The sequence below is a fragment of the Rhodnius prolixus genome, unplaced genomic scaffold (genome assembly GCF_049639745.1).
Source record: "Rhodnius prolixus isolate KJV_2025 unplaced genomic scaffold, Rpr scaffold_7, whole genome shotgun sequence".
NCBI classification, from domain to species: domain Eukaryota; kingdom Metazoa; phylum Arthropoda; class Insecta; order Hemiptera; family Reduviidae; genus Rhodnius; species Rhodnius prolixus.
This window is the reverse complement of record NW_027411582.1, coordinates 22,746,058-22,765,144: the sequence shown is the minus strand read 5'-3', so window position 1 is coordinate 22,765,144 and position 19,087 is coordinate 22,746,058. Positions and strand designations below refer to the sequence as shown.

General features: G+C 30.5%; 2 protein-coding genes and 1 non-coding gene across 7 annotated transcripts in view; 2 read left to right on the top strand and 1 right to left on the bottom strand.

Annotated features, from left to right (window-relative positions):
• Positions 1–1,037: 1,037 nt before the first annotated feature.
• Positions 1,038–1,109, bottom strand: TRNAT-UGU (transfer RNA threonine (anticodon UGU)). The gene has a single exon. It is a non-coding gene; the product is annotated as a tRNA-Thr (tRNA).
• A 631-nt stretch (positions 1,110–1,740) lies between these two features.
• On the top strand, positions 1,741–8,361 carry ppk13 (pickpocket 13). 5 transcript variants are annotated; one of them, XM_074114492.1, is made up of 11 exons: positions 2,640–2,835; positions 2,934–2,970; positions 4,502–4,696; positions 4,781–4,928; positions 5,009–5,139; positions 5,207–5,306; positions 6,622–6,810; positions 6,877–6,976; positions 7,153–7,318; positions 7,720–7,817; positions 8,040–8,361. In XM_074114492.1, exons 3-11 carry the CDS (start codon positions 4,548–4,550, stop codon positions 8,297–8,299), a joined length of 1,341 nt encoding a protein of 446 aa, XP_073970593.1. In that variant the 5' UTR covers positions 2,640–2,835; positions 2,934–2,970; positions 4,502–4,547; the 3' UTR covers positions 8,300–8,361. The 5 variants fall into 5 exon arrangements, with proteins under 5 accessions (XP_073970590.1, XP_073970589.1, XP_073970593.1 ...); XM_074114491.1 differs by having other exon boundaries at positions 2,921–2,970; XM_074114489.1 differs by lacking the exons at positions 2,640–2,835; positions 2,934–2,970 and adding an exon at positions 1,741–1,946 and having other exon boundaries at positions 7,156–7,318.
• A 766-nt stretch (positions 8,362–9,127) lies between these two features.
• The window catches only part of l(2)05287 (WD repeat-containing protein l(2)05287), a 43,574-nt gene continuing 33,614 nt past the window's right edge, over positions 9,128–19,087 (top strand). Inside the window, exons 1-13 of the mRNA XM_074114487.1 lie at positions 9,128–9,454; positions 9,549–9,744; positions 9,828–9,997; positions 10,078–10,200; positions 10,622–10,812; positions 10,892–11,050; positions 11,180–11,376; positions 11,518–11,702; positions 12,961–13,142; positions 13,912–14,092; positions 14,167–14,345; positions 16,077–16,243; positions 16,330–16,518. Coding sequence (XP_073970588.1) covers positions 9,255–9,454; positions 9,549–9,744; positions 9,828–9,997; positions 10,078–10,200; positions 10,622–10,812; positions 10,892–11,050; positions 11,180–11,376; positions 11,518–11,702; positions 12,961–13,142; positions 13,912–14,092; positions 14,167–14,345; positions 16,077–16,243; positions 16,330–16,518 — 2,319 coding nt within the window. The 5' untranslated portion in view covers positions 9,128–9,254. The remainder of the gene's footprint in view (positions 9,455–9,548; positions 9,745–9,827; positions 9,998–10,077; positions 10,201–10,621; positions 10,813–10,891; positions 11,051–11,179; positions 11,377–11,517; positions 11,703–12,960; positions 13,143–13,911; positions 14,093–14,166; positions 14,346–16,076; positions 16,244–16,329; positions 16,519–19,087) is intronic.

Here is a 19,087-nt window from a genome sequence, read left to right as displayed (position 1 = left end):
TATGAGCCCAAAAAATGTCAACAATAAGATTTTAAAAAAAATATGTACGTAGGCGTTACAGACTTATTACAATTAACAACTAAGAAAGCTCATTTTTGTCTTATAAGTTATTCTATAAATTGGGATATGCCCCATCCTGGCCCCTTATAGATTGCAATATCTGGGAGGGAAAAAGTTAACACAGGAAGACGTCATTCTTTTTCTTAATGGGAAAAATTGGGACAACTTGTATAAATATTTAAAGGCAGCTTTACTATATAGAAGACTAATTATGGAGGAATTTCAATGAATGGTTAATTTATTTTTTGGTTAATTTCTTAAATTATTTTGCTGTAACGTACTACCGAGGATGAATTATTTTGTTGTTTTCGTTGTAGCAACTCGGCAGACGGATTTTTATCCATGCTGAAAAGTGTTATTTCTTTTATTTTTTTCACTTTTATTTTAATCTGTGTATCATTTAATATAAATAAAAACACTATTATTATTATTATTCTATAAATTTGAGAATATGGACAGTATTATATCCTATCAATGCAAGAAGACTTCAAATTATAACAATAAAATGTGCCCACTTTCAAAGTAAGGATATTCATTATTGCGAGGTCTGGGTAAGAAAAACAAAAATCTCAAACCAGCTGTAAAAACTGTTTTCTTTTTTTAAAAAACTTCAAAAATGCATTAATTTCTCTGCGTAGTTCTTTTGGTTCACGTTTTTCAATTGAATAGGTTCCGTCCCTGAAATGTGATTCTGAAGGGTGTGCAAAATGGCATCAATAGTAGCTATCACCTTTTTCATTATGCTTTAAAGTTTTCTTTTATTATTTATAAACTTTTGAGAATAGATGGAAGTTACAGGGCGTAGGAAAAATTGCTATTTAGATTCTAAATGAGAGTATTTACTGGTAACTTCGTACTAATTATTATTTTTTTTTTTTTTTTACACATCAATAAATATTTTTTTAAAGTTAAAATCCTTTAAAAAGTATATTTAGTAGAAATAAATATTTAAAATTTATATAGAAAAAAAAATTTAATGCCTCCTGTGAGGATTGAACTCACGACCCCTGGTTTACAAGACCAGTGCTCTGCCGCTGAGCTAAAGAGGCTTTCGCGAACGGCGTTGTGTAAAACTGCTTCGTCCAATATTCACACTAACGTTTCATATTTTTAGAGGGCAAAAATTATATTAAATTTATTAAAATCACTTAACTATTTTGGAAAAATTTAGTTATAAATGTTAAATAATTGAAAAGTAATAGAGATAATTTGTAAAGAAGATAAAGAGAGGTAGAATGATTAAATAGACATGAGAGATCACATTTTTAATAAGGTGAACCTAATATTTTTTACATTTTTAAATTTATTGCCAGAAAGACAAAAACCCAGATATCCTTTCTTGAAATATTATTATTATTTTCAATCATTGTTTTATTTAAAACATAATTTTATTTCAGTTTTATATTTCCCGATATTCTGAGCTCAAAACTTAAGTTTTCTCGGAAGCAAAGTGCGTTTTTTTTGTTTTTTTCAAGATTTTAGCTCAGAAAAAAATATAAAATTATGTTTTAAATTATTTACGTCGTTGAAATAATTTGAAAACAATTAGGTAGAAAAATAATTTACACGGAACAATCAAATGAGCTCGTGATTTATATATTATAATAGATGAAAGATTAATATCTTTTTTGTCAATATTATGAATATTTTATTACTCGTTTAAAGGCTACACAAGGTGTAGAAGAGTTGTCAGTCAGTTTCAATTTGTTTACTGTATTAGTTTGTTTAAAAATAATTTTTTTTAAATAATTTTTAGAAAATTTCAAAATGAATCTCTTACTGAAAATGTTGCGCTCTATTTTCAATGCTTTAAGATATTATTGTATTAATACAAGTTTCCACGGTCTCAGATTTATTGCTGAAGGTGAAAGACACTGGACAGAAAGGTTTGTGGTTTTAATTTCTGAATAGCTATACTTGCGCTTTCTATGATTTTGTCAACAAACTAACCCACTGAATCAATTGAATGAAACAACTTTCAGTGTAATTGATATTTCTTTAAGTTACATTTTTATGAATACTTTCTAAAGACGTAGTTTATAGGAGTTTTTGAAAACTAAATATTATTTAAATAAAATGAAACAAGGAGAGGAGTATCTTAGCCTTAAATGTTAAAGGGGAAAAGAAAAATTTACATCCAGATCAATTGGCTTCTTTAGAAAAAAATTATTCTAAGTTCACTCTTAAAGCTTTTTACCTTAGATGGTAATTAAAAGAATGAATTTATAATTCAAAACACTTTTTTTATTTTTATAGTTTCAGACTCCTTCTTTCACCCTTCAATGCGATCCTAACCATTTATTCACCAGCCATAAATTTCTGATATCAAATAGGTAACTTTTTTTGTTTTGCAATGCATTCTCCGCTAAAGTGTTAATCCATATATTGAATTTAAAGGCAAATCCTATGTTAAAAAGAGAGGACCACTGAATGCTTTATATTATTAATGGGCTGTCTATTCAATACATATTTCTTATTCCAGGCCAAAGAACGATTATTTTTTTTAACCAATTATAAGTTAGGAGGAAAGGGATTAGCTCTGTGGTTAGTGTACGGCAGCGTTTCCCAACCTTTTTTGGCTCGCGTACCACTTGGTAATACGTACATCATGCTAAATTGTACCACTTCTTAAAAATGATTGTATTGTATTTCGTGCAAATCTGTTATTCCCCGAGTGTGTTATTTTATTTTTATTATTATTATTATCTTTATTTGTATAGAGATACAATGTATCTGTTACAAAGGAGTTCCAAGTTCATGTTCACTTTATAAACTGTAAGATCTTAGTTTTAACACTTTTTTTAAATAATTAAAAATTGTGTACATATTTTTCTCTTCAAAATTATTAATTAATTTACAGTTTTCTTCTTTAGGATTATTATACGTATTCTTTTGAGCATTCAACTACCTGTAAGTACCAATTAAATTTAATGTTGCTTGGATAGAGCTTACTCATTACAATCCAGTCTCTTTAAGCAGATCTTTACATAGTTATCATTTAAGTTCTGTCACATGATAATTCTATTAAATTTTCTTTATCTTTTATTGATAATGATGTAGCTTTTCCTAAATTTTCTTTATAGAAGGGGGTTTGGAATCCAATTAACATTTGTGTTTTCGGGTTTTGGAAAATACTCCATGAAAGGCAATTTTAATCCTGTTAAATGTGCTATCTTATTTTCTGGTATATCTTGAGACAGACTAACCTTATTGCTGTACATATTAACAACTTTACTGTATAATATTATTAATTAAAATAATTTTTATGAATTATAGGAAAAACGTTTCTATATTTTTATAATTTAATTTTTTTAAATATTTTTTATGTCCGCCATTAGTACCACTAGCGGTACGCATACCACAGGCTGGGAAACGCTGGTGTACGGCATTCCACCTAAAATTTTCTCTTCTAGCAGCTTCTTGCTTCAGAGTTTAGTGATGGATTGTGCTGTACTTTAAAAAGCTCTATTCGTTAAACATCTCAGATGTTGGCCTGCCTTAAAATGAAAATAAAGTATAAGTGGAAAGAATGCAATGAAGAAAAGAACTTATCATGATTACGAAGTTTTCTAAAATATCAATGAGGTCAATACTTTGATCAAAAGCTTAGGACATGTCAACAAAATCCCTGCTTTTTATGAAATATGAAGTATTAAGGGCACTGAATTAAGTCAAGGTTAAATACCAACTTCGACAAAATTAAAAATAAATTGTGAGTTAACCAAGCAAATAGTTAGAAGACAATTTTCTAAATGGATTTTATTACTACGATGAAAGATACTAAATTTCTAATTGACTTATGTGTGCTGACTAATTGCAATTGGTACGTGGAAAAAAAAAATATATATCAATAGTTTGCTCCACACGCGATATTGATAGCAAATAATTAATTCAAGTATCCATAAATGTGATCTTACCAAGATTGGAGTGGCTAGCACGTTAGTTGGTTGTAACTACCCAAAGTCACGAACTGCCCTATAATAATTATCCCAGTGGCCAACTTTGATTTTTGTTCTAACTTTTTATTAGTAAAAGTTGTAATAGTTAAAAATTGTTTTCTTTTTTTTGTGTATTCCTCGCGTTTGTTCTAATAATAATAATTATGTATATAACGAATTTCATGAAATTAGCCATTCAAATCAGTAATTGGAAGAATTTTAAAATTTTATTTCTAAAATGAGAATCCTTTGTTACAAGCAAAATAATTTGTCCTCACACCTTCGTTCATCTATATTCTATCATAATATTGCAACAGAATTTACATTTTATTGGAGAAATTTATGTAAATAATTACTGATCATAATAATGAATAAGTGGTTATTATTTCATGATATCCCCTGTGAATTTTATATATTTCTCATTATGAGCAGATTTTATTTAATAATCAAAAGCTATAAATAACAGTTTTTTTTAAATGATATTTTTTTTCTATGCTTGACAGGCTCTTGTGGCTAACTTTGTGTCTGATATCTTGGTTAGGATCGGGAATGTTAATCTCTTCTTCATGGGATTCATTTCAAACGAATGCTGTCAGTTTTGTAGTTGAGACTAGTTACTTAAATACCAATACTACATTTCCCTCAATTTCTGTCTGTGAAGAAGGAAACATGCAAAAAATCTATGACATATCTCAAGAGTGAGTAAATATATGACTTGTTTTATGTAAATATCTATTTAAAAACGTCTAATTTTTTTTTTTTTTGTCTCTTTTGTTTTGCAGGATTTGGGGAGTTGATCATGATAATAATCTAGACGAAATACTGAAAGAACTAAGTTATTTTCGTGGAGAAGTTTATTACTTAAAAGAATTCTGTTTTTCAGGGGATCTTGATTGTCCTAAAGATAATTTCTATGATTTAATCAACAAGGTAAATATAACGTTTCAAAAATTTTATTTTATTTTTTGAATAACAGACAGACTTTTTCAGATATTTTCATATAATTCAAGGCAAGAAGTAATTGTAGTGAAATATTCAACGCTTGTTTTTGGAAAGGCAAACCATTCGATTGCTGTACCCACTTTGTAAAAACAGAAACCGAATTAGGTCCGTGTTATATGTTCAGCTCTAATAATGAAAGGTACTTATCCAAATTTAAAAATATAAAGAGTATTGTTTAATCGATATTAATTCAGGATTTTTTTCAGGAAACTTTGGAAAAATGGTGATCCTTCTCACATTATAACTGTTTCAAGTATGAAATCAGGGTTAGCTATGTTATCTCTTCAAATCAACGTACCTGGTCAAGTAATGTTCACATTGGATATATTTTATATTAAATTCGCATAAATTTAATATTATTGATTCACAGATTTATTAATTAGTTAGTTAGTTAATTTATTTATTAACTAATATAAAATAAAATCGTGGTAGAAATCTTTATAAAATTCACGCAGGCCTTTAAATTGAAGTTCCTACACAGAACTCTTGCACCGATATCAAGTGTATAATTGCAAAAACAGAACTACAAAAATGGCAGACAGATTACAGTAATGGTAATAAAGGGAGATTCTAGAAAACTATAGCAGATCAGTTACCTAGACAACCATGGTTTATAAGGGAACTGTCACTAATAAATGGGTTGTTACGACAATAAGCAGCCTGAGAACGAACCACGAGCTGTGTGCGGATCGTATCTTCACAGGATCAACAAAAGGTCCTCTCTCCTTTTTGCGTAGATTACAATGAGAAGGAGGATTTCAAACATATATAATAATATGTCCCACGTTATGTAGTAGAAAGGAAACGAATGTTTGACGACATATACAGGGTATTTAGATACACCATTTCGCTACGAAGACATAATGTTCTCCACCAACATCTATGTGCTTAAATCTATAGCAGAGCTAGCAATGAAATGTGAATGTATTTAAAAGTTATAGAATGAATGGAAGAAAATGATTAGAGAAGGATTACGTGATTTTAATTTCGGTTAGCTATAAGGATGGCAGGAATATAGAGTACTGATCCATCCTTTAGCTTGTAGTTTATGTAAATAGTTGTATATAGTTGAGGGATGAATGTGTGAAGCGAATGTATTTATAAGTAAGAATGGAGAGTGAGTGATATTCTAGTGATAAGCACCTAGACGATGCTGGCTGTATGGTGGAAGCCAATGCAAACAAAAAAAAAACTCTTGCAAGTCTCGAACAAACCTAACCTCCTATTAGCAATTATTAGTTCATGCCAAGCTCCAAGCTCTTAACCAACAAAGAAATCAAAATACTTTAAGTAACTGATCTATCCTCCTAAGGAATGAATATTCTTAAATGGAATGTCAAATTCAAGTTGACGGCAACTCTTATTTTCAAGTATTTGTTCACATGCGACCAATTTGTTGAAAACATTTTTGTATCTTTTATTTGGTAGCTCAAACATTTACTTTCGAAAACTCGAATTCAAGGATATTTATAATTCTACATTTCAAGATATTGTATTTCAATTGTACCATTTCCTTTGATTATAGAACGCATAACTTTCTCTTGACCACAATAAAAGCAGTTTCTAGGAAAAAAACAAAAAAAAATCAAGATTTTTAAAAAGTAAATATTTCTTTTTACAGATTTATATACATTCAGAATCAGAACTTCCTTATTTAAATACTTTATCAACAGATATATTAAAAATATTTCAAACCCCAAGAGATTATAAACATGCTTTTGCCGTAACTGATGTAGAAAATCCACCAGAAGTTAGAGAACTTAGTATTCATCAACGTAAATGTCGTTTTCCTGAAGAGAATTATTTAGAGGTAATTCATTATCATACACTACAAAAATGTACACTACAAACTTTTAAATTCTCTGTTTATTTTCAGATTGCTGATGTTTATGCTTACAGTTCTTGTGAGGTAGATTGTCGTAAAAAAGAACAATTACGTTTGTGTAATTGCTCTTCACATTTGATGCCCAAAACGCGTTAGTTTTATTTTATTTTTTTAATTTGAATAACCATAAAGAATCTGGTAGTTTGTCTATTACTATTTTTTAATATATCATTAAATTCTTATTCTATAAAATAAAAAGAATTACTCATAGTAGTTCTATTTTGGTTAGAAATATTAAACGTATAAATGTGAATATCGAAATTGCAGCAGAGTCCGAAAAATGTGACTTAGATGGTATACTTTGTTTAAATAATAATGTAGCTGAATATATCGGCCAAAAAACCAAGTGGGGAGACAACATTGGCCTGTTGTGTGATTGTTTACCAGCTTGTAATGATGCTCAGTACAATACAGTTACTTCAACTTCTAAAGAGTGAGTTATTAACTTCATGATATTAAAGTAACGAATCAGTCTAGGGTTTAAGTTATTAAATCACATCTCAAATCCAGTATTTGTCAAGAAAAACTCAATTCTGAAAAGTTAACAAGCTACCTGTGCCTATATTTTTGGAGTAGGAGTAGGTAAATGATGGTTTTGTTCATTCAGCAATGTTGTGGTAGTGTAATATTCAAAATAAAACAAACATCTGGTTCGAGAACTCTTTTTTACTTGTTCTTACCATACTCTGATGGCATCAAAATGAGTTTTATCTTAAATTTCTTAGTCTAATTTTTCAAGTTTTTCATTTTTATTTTCCTAAAAATTGGTTAAAAATCTCTCTAGATTCCGTGAATATTTTGATTAATGTTCTTTATTTTTTATTTTTTTTAAAGAAGTACAAACAATTATTCAACCATTGAAATATTTCTCGATCGTCTACCCAGTGAGCGTTACAAACGAAATGTGGTTAGAACACGACTTGATCTTGTTGGTAAATATTTTTATTATTAAATTATGATTTTTGCAGTTCTTTAACAGAAGGTATCTTGAATGGAAATTTCATTTGAATGTTTTTAATTTGTGCTTGAAAATTTAGATGCTGCACCACTGAATAATAGTAAACGTCTATGCTTAGACCTAGCTAAAATGAATTATTTATTGGACTATTACAAATATCCATTTAAAATTAATTAACTTCTAAAAACTGTTACAGTATCAATGGGAGGAGCAGCTGGTCTGTTTGTAGGAGCAAGTTTATTAAGTTTTGTTGAAATTTTCTATTTTTTCATTTTGCGCACTCACAAATCGGAAAAATATGATGATAATGATCAGACTAATGTTAAAACTGATTCGGAAGAAAATGTTTTAGCAAGATCAGATCAGTTTTCCTTCACTAGAACAGCTTCAAATTTGAATCGAAATGAATTAATAATCAGACATCCTTTTATACCTCAACAAACATTATTTCTTTAAAAAAAAATCCAGTTTAATTTAAATTTTGTGAATTATTAAATTAAATTTACATTTTAAAGCTTTTCTATGTATACCAACGTTGTAATCAATTCAATACAAGTAAGTTTAAAAATATGATGATAAAGAGAATTTAAGATTATTAAATGTAAACTTCATGGTTATGATGGTTTTTCTATTTCTTTTGAAACAAATAAACGGAGGAATCGAACGAGTCTTAAATCGTCACAAAATTTCCTTAATTAAGGATAAATGCACTTTCACAAATTTAAAAATGATTCATCGCAGAGTAAAGTGTTGTTTTGAAGTATTATAAGTACAGTTGGATTTGCGACATACATATTTATCTAATATTAAGTAAATAAATTAAAGGAAATCATGAGAGAAAAACCTCTGATTCCATTAATAATGTTCAGTGAAAATTTTTATCAATAATTGCAGCTGTTTATTACGTTGACTTCATTTATTGTGAGGCAGCTAGTATCTATCACCAGTTTCCATTAAAAAGTTGTTGCAGTAAGATTCTCCTATTATTACTCTAAATTTTTTGAAATTAATTTTAAAGAATGTCGAAACTAATAAATGATTTTATTGGATGATATATTAAATTGTGAAATTTAAATAAACAAATTTCATTTTATCAAAGTAAAGGGTTTCAACAAATCAGGAAAATACTTTTGTACAAAGTACTTTTGCCAAGTTTTACATCTTTGCGACATCTCTTGACTAAAATTAAAACTAACAAGACAAATTTAGAGCCATTATTGCATGTGCGCACTATCTCTTGACAACTCTTGGAAGTAATAATGGGTGAATTTAATCATCATCAGGTTAAGTTGCAGTAAGTAACCTTCCTTTACTTAGGGGTAATGCACGTGATTAGCAATTTGTGATGTTTTAATTGTTTCTTGTTTTACAAAACAACGAATGTCGAAGTTCTTTTATTTGGGAAGTAACTATGATAGTCAAAGAAATGGATCAAAAAGTTGTAAGTAGTGGTTCAGATGTGAATGAAAGTGTTGAAAATGATACTGCTAATGAAGATGGAAAACACAAGCCAAAAGCAGGAACACAATTTCCACAACTAGGAGTGGTTACAAAGCGTCAGGGAGGCGGAACTTTAATAGAAAGTAGACCTATTTTCTCTCATGATGCCAAGTAAGTAGTAACATTATATTTTATCATTTTTTTTTAACTTTCGAATGTTAATTTTCATCAAATGTTATAATTGATTGTAAATAATTTATTTTAGATACATATACGTTAATTGCGGCTGGGGCTTAAGAGCTTTTAGTGTTAAAACTGGCGAATCTATTAAAGTTTATGATGCTACCGAATTTGGTAGAGTCGTTGATTTGTTTCTTCTTCAAATGCGACCTTCTGCCTTAACTTCAAAAGGAATGGTAGTATCTTGGGAAGGGATATCTGGAAAAATTGTACATACTTGTGTAAGAAAAACTTTACATCTCTTAAATATTTATATTATATTTTTAAAGATTAGGTTATTAGGTTTTTAATGTTTTAATTGCAGAAAATTGCTCAGCCCAAAATGTTTCCAGCAAATGTTTGTCTAATACCATCAAATTGTTCAGATCAATTTGATATGTGCGTTACATTTCTTAAAAACAAGAAGAGTGCTGATATCATTTTTTTCAATCCGTTTTCTGGTAATAAACTTCAACATCATTTGAATTATACTGAGTAAGTGTATTAGTATTATAAATAATAATGTTATATTTCTAATATTCAATGATTCTAAATTTTATATTTGGTCCTATAAGATGTAGAGCGAATGGAAAACATAATTTATCGTTTGGCGGTCAGAATGGCAAAAGTATTCTAGCTGTTCTCTCTTCAGAGGGACTAAGTATTTATTCGCTAATTGGAAGGGAACGAGTAATTAAGTGAGTTGTTTTGCAATATTTATTTAAATGTATGTGTACAATTTATGGTCTGATCAATTATAAATTTGAATAGATAAACTGAATAACAGGTAAACTTTATTTAAAAATTAGATCAGTTCATGGGGCGGGTCGTGTTCCCAGGCGATGCAGCCAAAAGAAGCCCTTGTATTTTTGGAGAGAGAAACCTCTCCTTTTCTACCATTTTCATGGCTAACCGTCGTTCATTTCTGAAATCTCCTTTGGCCATCAAGTGCTAGAGGTCACTTTCACAAACTAGCTATTACATCAGTTTCTTTTGAAGAGATTGTTCCTCTTATCCCATCACAGACTGGGTCTTATCACGATAAGACTGGCACGCCCAGTCAATTTGTAATTTGTTTACACTCAGGATTTGGAGTTTTGAAATGTTTTATTATTTTAGTTTAAAATCTCGAGGTCGTATTTGGACTTGTGTAAGATGTCATCCTACCGAAGAAATTGTAGCTGCTGGAGACAATACCGGTCGAGTTGTTGTTTACACTAATCCTATTGGAAATAGAGGAAAACAGATACCAACTGCTGTTTACCATTGGCACACTTTATCTTGTCAAGACATCGCTTTTTCACCAGCAGGTAACTTACAGGAGGAGAATGCTTATGATTAGAAAATTTGATATACTGATGGGAAATAGTTATGTGATTTCATTTTTAGGCTCATCAATGTACAGTGGTGGTGGTGAACATGTATTAGTAAAATGGCATCTAGAAAAACCGAACACCCGATATTTTTTACCAAGATTGTCTGCCGATATTGTACACATAAGTGTATCTTGCAATAACGAATTGGTTGCTGTAGCCACATTAGATAATGGTATTTAGTTTAAGGTTATTTCTTTAAAAACACAAATTACCCAAATTAAAATGTGACGTTCTTCGTAAAAAGTTGCCATTTTGTTTGCGAATTATTAGAATTTTAATTCTCTTTTAAAATCAATTTCAGCTATACAAGTAGTGGAGCCACCTATAAGGCTGAAATGTGTACTTCAGCAGTTTGCTTGGGGAATACTTCCTACACCATACAGCACCTTATTTCCGGCCGGTATCTCCTATGAACCAAGATCAAGAGCTCTTGTATTAAACGGACGACCTGGTCATTTACAGTTTTATTCACCCTCAACGGAAACAATGCTTTTAAAAGTAATTTTTTTTTATTATTATTTAAATATCTAGAATCTGTTATTTGATAAACTGTCTCTGGATGACAACTTTGCTTGTAAAAAAAGGCTATTAACCCGGCAAAGGTTTTTTTTACTGTAAACAAATAATTATTTTTTGCAGGTAGACGTAACGTGTAGAAACTATATTACTCAAGAAAGGGGTCTGGTGTTAGTAAATACAGAAGTTACACATAGTGCAATAACGTGTGATGGTTCATGGCTAGCTACAATAGAAACTAGAGATGAAACTGACGTTGCTTTAGAACTTAGATTGAAATTCTGGCAATTCATTCATTCCAAAAAAAGGTTAGGATTTATTTATAATCTTATTCGTAATTTGGGTATCTAAAAATAATAATAACTGTTCTTGAAATAAGTCCATGGATAATTAGATCTCTATAGCTCTTTAAATCACAAAAAATTCTGAACGTAAAACACAAGTAATATTATTATGATTATTATTATTAATGATTTAAGGCGCGTCAACATCTAAAGGTTATTGGTGCCCGGAGCTTATTTTAGTGCTTCCGGACAGTGTTCTCTCGTTACAAACAACACTGTCCATCACCAGACAGTGAGCTGTCTAGACAGCAGCTTGATTCGAACCCAGGACCTCCCAATGATCCATTACTCTAACCGCTTAGCTAATTCTTTCCCTCATATTATTATTTTAGTTATTATTATTATTATTATTATGAGTAGAATGGGAAACGTAATCTAAAGCCTATCTGGGTCCATATATTACTAATCATCTGTGAGGAGGCTGTTCAGAGCCCTTCTGAGCAAAAAAAAATTAAATAAAAATATAAAAAATAAAGTAAATATAATAAAATATTCCTCCACTTGCCACCAGAAGTATTTATTATGACCTCTCTTTCCTCTGCAAACTTCTCCATTCTCAAATAGACTGTCCTTACCTTCTTTCTCTAATTTCTTTTAATATCTCATCCCATACTACACGACATTCTTCTCCGTTCAATGTACCGTACTGCAAACATAATTACGTTTTTTACTCCCCTATCTTTTGTATGATGCGGACAGCCAATCATTTTGACTTCGATTTCTTTGGCACAGATACACAAAATTTTCTAAACAAAGCCAGATGTCAACAATTTTTTTGAACTATTTGTATTGTATAAATCTTTATAATAACCTCTAAAAGGTAAAATAAAATGCTAAAGCCTAATTATAAACCTAAATTATAGACCTGAGAACTATTTGTGTTATTTATGTTATTATTATTATTGTTTCTGTAAATTGGATTATTGATCCGTTTTTTATTTAAATAAAAAATAAAATGTCGGCTTATTTAAATAAATCTAAGGTTTGAGCCTCTTAGAATCACAACGTTCATAGGAATAGAGTCACAACCTTAAATGGCAACTGCCTAAGCTATCCACTTTCAATCCAATGCTACCAACCTAGCCTTCTCTCACTCTGAAAAATATGTAATGAGATGGATGTAATGAAATTAACGAGAAAGAGATCTAGAGAGAAATGAGACTACCAACTAATTATCACACAGTAGCTTTAATTTTGCTTTTTTCTTTTTTTTGTTTTTTAGCTTCGTCTTAAATTCATCAATAGAACTCCCTCATGATGGAAAAGTTTGTTCAATAGTCTTCCAACCTTGTTCTAAAAATCTTTCAACAAGTGATGAAATAAATTTGGATTACATTCTTGCTACAACTGGCAAGGATAAAAAATTTAGACTATGGGTACCTCAGGATTTGGATAGCATCTATCGTAAGTACCCGGATATCACTGCATTTTTGGCCATTTATTCCACATTGTATACTCTACATAAAATTAATTTTACTTAACAGCTCAACAACTCAACTTCATTTTTTACTTCAATTCATGTTTTTCAAACTTTTTTTTTGCTTTATTATTATTTGTTTTGTTGATGTTTATACTTTCATAACCTGCACTATTATGTACAATACCTCTTTAGAATCTTGATGGAGAAAACTCCGTTATACTGAAGAAAACCATTCATTTCAGTCTCTTTTTCTTTTTCTTCGTAAAATTTAGAATTTGAGAATCTATTAATTACTTAAGTGGTTCGACCGTTTTTAAAATGCCGCTCATTCCTGACTCATGGAATCCTCTAAAATCTATTGCACCAATAAAGGACGTAGGTCAAATTTGGTTTGTATAAGAGGTCGTGTTTATTTTACATTACCCAACCATATATTCTAATAGACATTCTTAAAAATTAATTAATAATTCTACGTATTTCTAATGTAATGTCTTACGACAGTATGGCAACCTAGCTAATCATTAACGTAGAAGGAATTTTGTATAGAATTATTTATTGTATTCAGATACAAAATTAGATGGTGCTGTATTTCTAATACCTCTTTTTAATGTCCAAGAATCTCAAAAATTAACCATTTTCCAATTGACCAACTAAGTGACCATTTTCTTCTAATATAACCTCCTATATCAATAATAATAATAATAATTAAATACCTATTAATTTAACACTTATTTTAATAAATCCTGTTTTCAGGTAAAGGTGTATCTTGGATTTGTGGCAACACTTGCAACTATAGAGATTTAGATTGTGGCCCCGCTAGTTTTTCAGAAGATGGGTCACTTCTTGCAGTGGGATTTGGTCCATCTCTAACAGTATGGGATGTAGATTCTGTTCAGTTGAAAGAAACATTTACAATAGGAGATAAAGATATTAAGTATATTATTTCTTTGGTATTTATTAATATTTAATATTTTACATGCAATAATTTAATTAAAAAATTTGTTCTAGGTTGATTGCTTTTGGTATGAAAGAATGTTTCCACTTCTTAGTCTGTACTACAGAAGATATGCTATTTGTATGGAATTTACTAACGCTTAATATGTGCTGGAAGGTTCCAATTAAAACTACCATATTAATAGCAGATCCTTGTTCCGCTTATGTGGCTGCTTTTACAGCTAACAACAAGTGTTAGTATAATTTAATACATTTTTGTAATTTTTAATAATTTTGATTACATACTAGAAATACTTGCCCTGGTTTCAAATAAATAACAAGTATTCAGATCTATTATTGTGATTTTGAAAATGTCATAATAGGTAATTGGGAATGAATGACAAAATCAGTTGGAATGCTATTTTTAGGACTTCATTTCAAATTGAATTTGTTGAAATAAAAAATTATATTTTGGCACTATTTAGGAAAGTTCCAATCTTCATTTCTTCTGGTTAAACACAAAGAGGGGAAGTCTTGGTATGAAGCAATCCTAAGTCTTAGTGACGCGTATCACAGAATAAGTCTCTTTAAAGAGTTGAATTTAACTAGGGAAGCAAGAGCTTTGAATTCTGTGTAAAATGAAATCATGCTCGCACTGAGGTCTGAATCTCTATCTAAAAGGTAAAAACGGGCATTGCACAAGGGTTGAGAGCTTCTATTTGTGTGCGTCTAATTTCCCAATCTCTAATGCGGAGACCAAACATGTACCAACCACTTATCATTTGTTGGCTGACTCCAACCACCTCCTTTCGTATAAAATACTTGGCAGTTCTATTGGTAAGATAAAGGAAACATCCCCTCCAAATAATATTCTTATTGTATTTTATTGTAAAATTTCGAGTTTTTATAGTTAATGGCAATTTTATATTTTTCACAACTAGTATACACGTCGAATGTACCGAAATAGAGATACACGTCAAACACGTTTAACTGGTTAGAGTGAATTGGACGTTTCTTGTGCGTAGACGTAAAATTCATCTGAAATAGGATGGCTAAGCGTTAATTGGTTGAAATGAAATTGAAAAAATCGGAAATCTTTTATAAGTTAAAGGTCTAAGCCATCTCTGTTCGAAACCAAAAAAAGTTAACGTGTAACTGTGTCATGGACTTTAAAAAAAATACGTTAAAAAAATATTTTTATTTATGTATTTAGGATGAAATCAAGGATACAAATCGACGATCGAACACAATCTTTGCCTATACAGTCCGTTGTCGATGTAGAAGCGATTTCATCATCCACTTGCATAATTTCAACCGCCCCAGCTGCAGATGTACTGACACCGTCGTTGATCCGTTCGGCCGCATTCATTCTTTTACGTTCCTAGGCATAGCTTGACTCGGTCATATGGTGTTTTATTATTACCATTCGATTGTTCTTGAGAAGCCCTTTCCGACCGTATTCGATCTCTGTATTTGGTTTTGGCCTTTCGACGCGTATAGGGCCGACATTATATTTTTGATAATATTTTTTTATTCTAACACCTTATTATATTCACTGTCACTCTTTTACACAAATTTTTTATGTACAATCAATAGATTGTGACGACAGCTGACGATTAAAACTTAAATGAACATCGTAGCTCCTCCGAGTCAAAAGTTTTACTAATTGAAAATCTCGATACGCAGCAAAATGATCTCAAAATGAAGGCGCTTCCCCCTCCACCGCGCGCGATGCGTCACAGTTTCTCGCTTATCGTAATGATTTCTTTGATCCTTTAGCTATCCAGTGGTCTAATTTAATTTTGGATGTAGACGATAGATTCGAAACTATAATGCCAAACTGTATCCCCCGATTTTGTTATCATTAGGTTTTTTGGATTGCCTCCATATGATAGCAAATTTAAAGACGTATTCACGTCAAAAAAAAATTTAAGAGATAATTTTTGTTTGCAAAAGTATTAATTAATTATTAATTTCTGTTTTAGTATATGTATTCTCACCTTCATCAACAGAACCAGTCTATATATCTGAGAAAGTGTGCTTCAAAAATGCATCCGCCCTGTCTGCAATATACATGCCAAGGGAGAGGGCATTTTTAGAAGGCCCACATTGGCTGCAGAATTCTCTTCTATACTATATAGACACTAATCAGGTAAATGAAAATATGATATAAATCTATTAATAATTGAGATACGTGAAAAAGTTCGTGTAATTGTATTTTATTTTTTGCCTCAAAAGGAGCTTATATGTTTTGAAAGTGAAGAGGAGAGTGGAGAAGTGTCCATGTTGAAATTGGCGCACGATAACGATCCTGGCACCCTATTTAGTGCTCTTCTAGCTGCGCAACGAACTTCAGATACTAAAGATAAGGAAACGGAAAATAAACCTTTACATTTTGGAATACTTGGGGCAGCGGCTGTAACTCAGGTAAGTTTGCTGTCAAATCGTTATTTTCATTTCACCCTATAATTTTTTTGTTTTGATTAACAATACATTCATTTACCTGGACCATATCGCATTTCTTACTCTGGCATGCTATTTAAAGCATATTCTTTATATCATCTGAATAGCTCTGAGGAATTTAAATACCATTGTCCATGTTGTCGAAGTTTTCGTATTGTAAGTTGGTTTTATGTGACAGTGACTATGTTTACTAAATGTCCCATTTTGGAGATATCTTCTGTGCATTATTTTGTCTCGAATATTTTATAAAATGTTAGGGTGCGTTCCACTAAGCGCTCACAACGATCAAAATATACCTACAACCGCGGTCACAGTGGTCGTGGCGAATAAGTCATTAATGACGTCATTATTTTCGCTCACGCGAAGCTCACAACGCCCCCACCTTAAGAGCTGGGTCGAAGTGGGCGTTCAGAAATTTGGCGCAATTTTTAAAAGCAAAGATGGCGGCCGAAAAAATGATATCGTGTAAATGAAAGTATTATCACATGTAAGTAATTGAATGTGTTTCTCGAAAGTCTAAAAAAAAATAATGAAGTGAAAAATTACTTATCTCTTTACAAACTAAATCACTGAATAACGATCAATTACACTTTGATAGTGGCCTAAGTTTTTGCTTTTTACCATTGCGATTTTGTATAAAATTACATTCCACTCTTCATCGGAACTAGATGAAGAACTTTATAAAGCATTATTACTTTGCATTAATAAATATCCAATTGTTGCCGCAAAAGACATTTTAATTTATTTTAAACGTAAATTTTATAAATACTCCACGAAAATGTAATATAAAAATTGAATTATATTTATATATTTTTAATATAAGTCAACTTTACCAATAATTAATAAAGTTTACTATAACTGCTTATAAACGGGGTTAAAATTAAAAAAACAAAAATTCAAGCTTCTGACTTATTTTCGAGGTCGCCATTTGTAATGTTTACATAAACGGTTTAAACCCCCCATAGTCCATTCCACTTGAGTTTTTGATTGTAACCGTTCGCAAGCAATTGGAACGGGCAAAACCGCTGTCGTAAGTGTGATCGTTGTGAACGCTTGGTGGAACGCACCCTTAGAAGTTAAGTGCAAAATATATACGGTGAACGTTATAAGCAATGTATGATTAAAAATATAAATTATAAATTACATTTTTCAACCTGCCGGGCTCAATCTGCAACTGCTGAAAGGTTATTTTCAATTTTATTAATAATATATTGTTTAAAGAAGGATCAGATTGGCTGAATCAATAGTAAAAGATTTATTGTACTGTTTAATTTTACTAGGTTTTATTGAATTTTTCAACGCAGTTAAAAATAAGCAATTTTAATTAAAGTTCACTTAAGTGATAAAATATTAGAAACTTTTTAAGGCAGTTTTTTTTAAATCACTTTTAATCTTTTTTAACTTATTTTATTATCAGTGAAGGCGTAGTTTCTTTTGATAAGAGAGCGATGTAGTCTAACTCAAGAAACTGCCGATTTGGAGTTCTATGACGAACAGCAGACATCTATTACACTCTAGTGTTTATCATACTGAACAATCGGTACCACTGATTGTGAAACAAACACGCTAAAAAGGAAACATGCCAGTAATAGCTGTAGGGGCCTTGACCATGGCTTTGTTTACTTGTTAGACAGTTTTGTACAAACGATAAAAACTTTAAACTAAAACCAATCTAACTTGTCTATGTACACAGGTACCGAGGTACAATATATTGTAAAATGTGTGGGAGTTTTTAATGTGGGTGTACATATCATCGTGATTCTTCAGTTATCATTTATAAGACCTTGACACATATAGGTTGACCGTAGAGTACAGAGAACTAACAAAAAATTTGATTTTAAATATAAACACAAGCATCATTCCACCTTGCAGATATTTAGTTAGCCTAGGTTTGTCTATAAATTAATTTTCTCTTATTTCTAGTCAAGGTTATGATAAGGTCAAATTCCTAATTTTGAGTTTTCACCTGTTTTGAGGTTCCCGGTGCTCGAAAACAAAAACAAACAAAAATGTTTGGATTTTGTGAATGTTAACAGAATATCACAAAAATTAATAGTCACTGATATCTCATACTGTTGTTCCGATTAGGTTCATTGTCGCTTCAATACTAACATAGTACTGCATAGTTTTGGAAAAAAATCGTGTCTTATCGGGAGTCTATCTTTGCTTATACATTTTGTTCGATAATGATTCTATCGATTTTCTTTAAACTATGGACACTATTTACTCACTTAAATCCTTACCATTTTTTAAACCTTTTTCCATGTGTACTAGATTCTTTTTTAGTGTTTATCGAATATTCTCAACTTTATTTTTATTTGTCACTATTTTCTGAAGTTTTACATTTTCTTTTATGTACTGTTTATCTATTTTGGTTATATTTTTAATAATTTGAGGCTATTGGAATATTTATTTTTGAAGATAAACTCTTGTTTATGAAAGAATATACGCAAAACTTTTATTTGTAAAGTTTTTGCTCGAGAATGATTTGTTTTTTTAGAGAGTTTCACAATTAAAAGGAAACTTCAGAGTA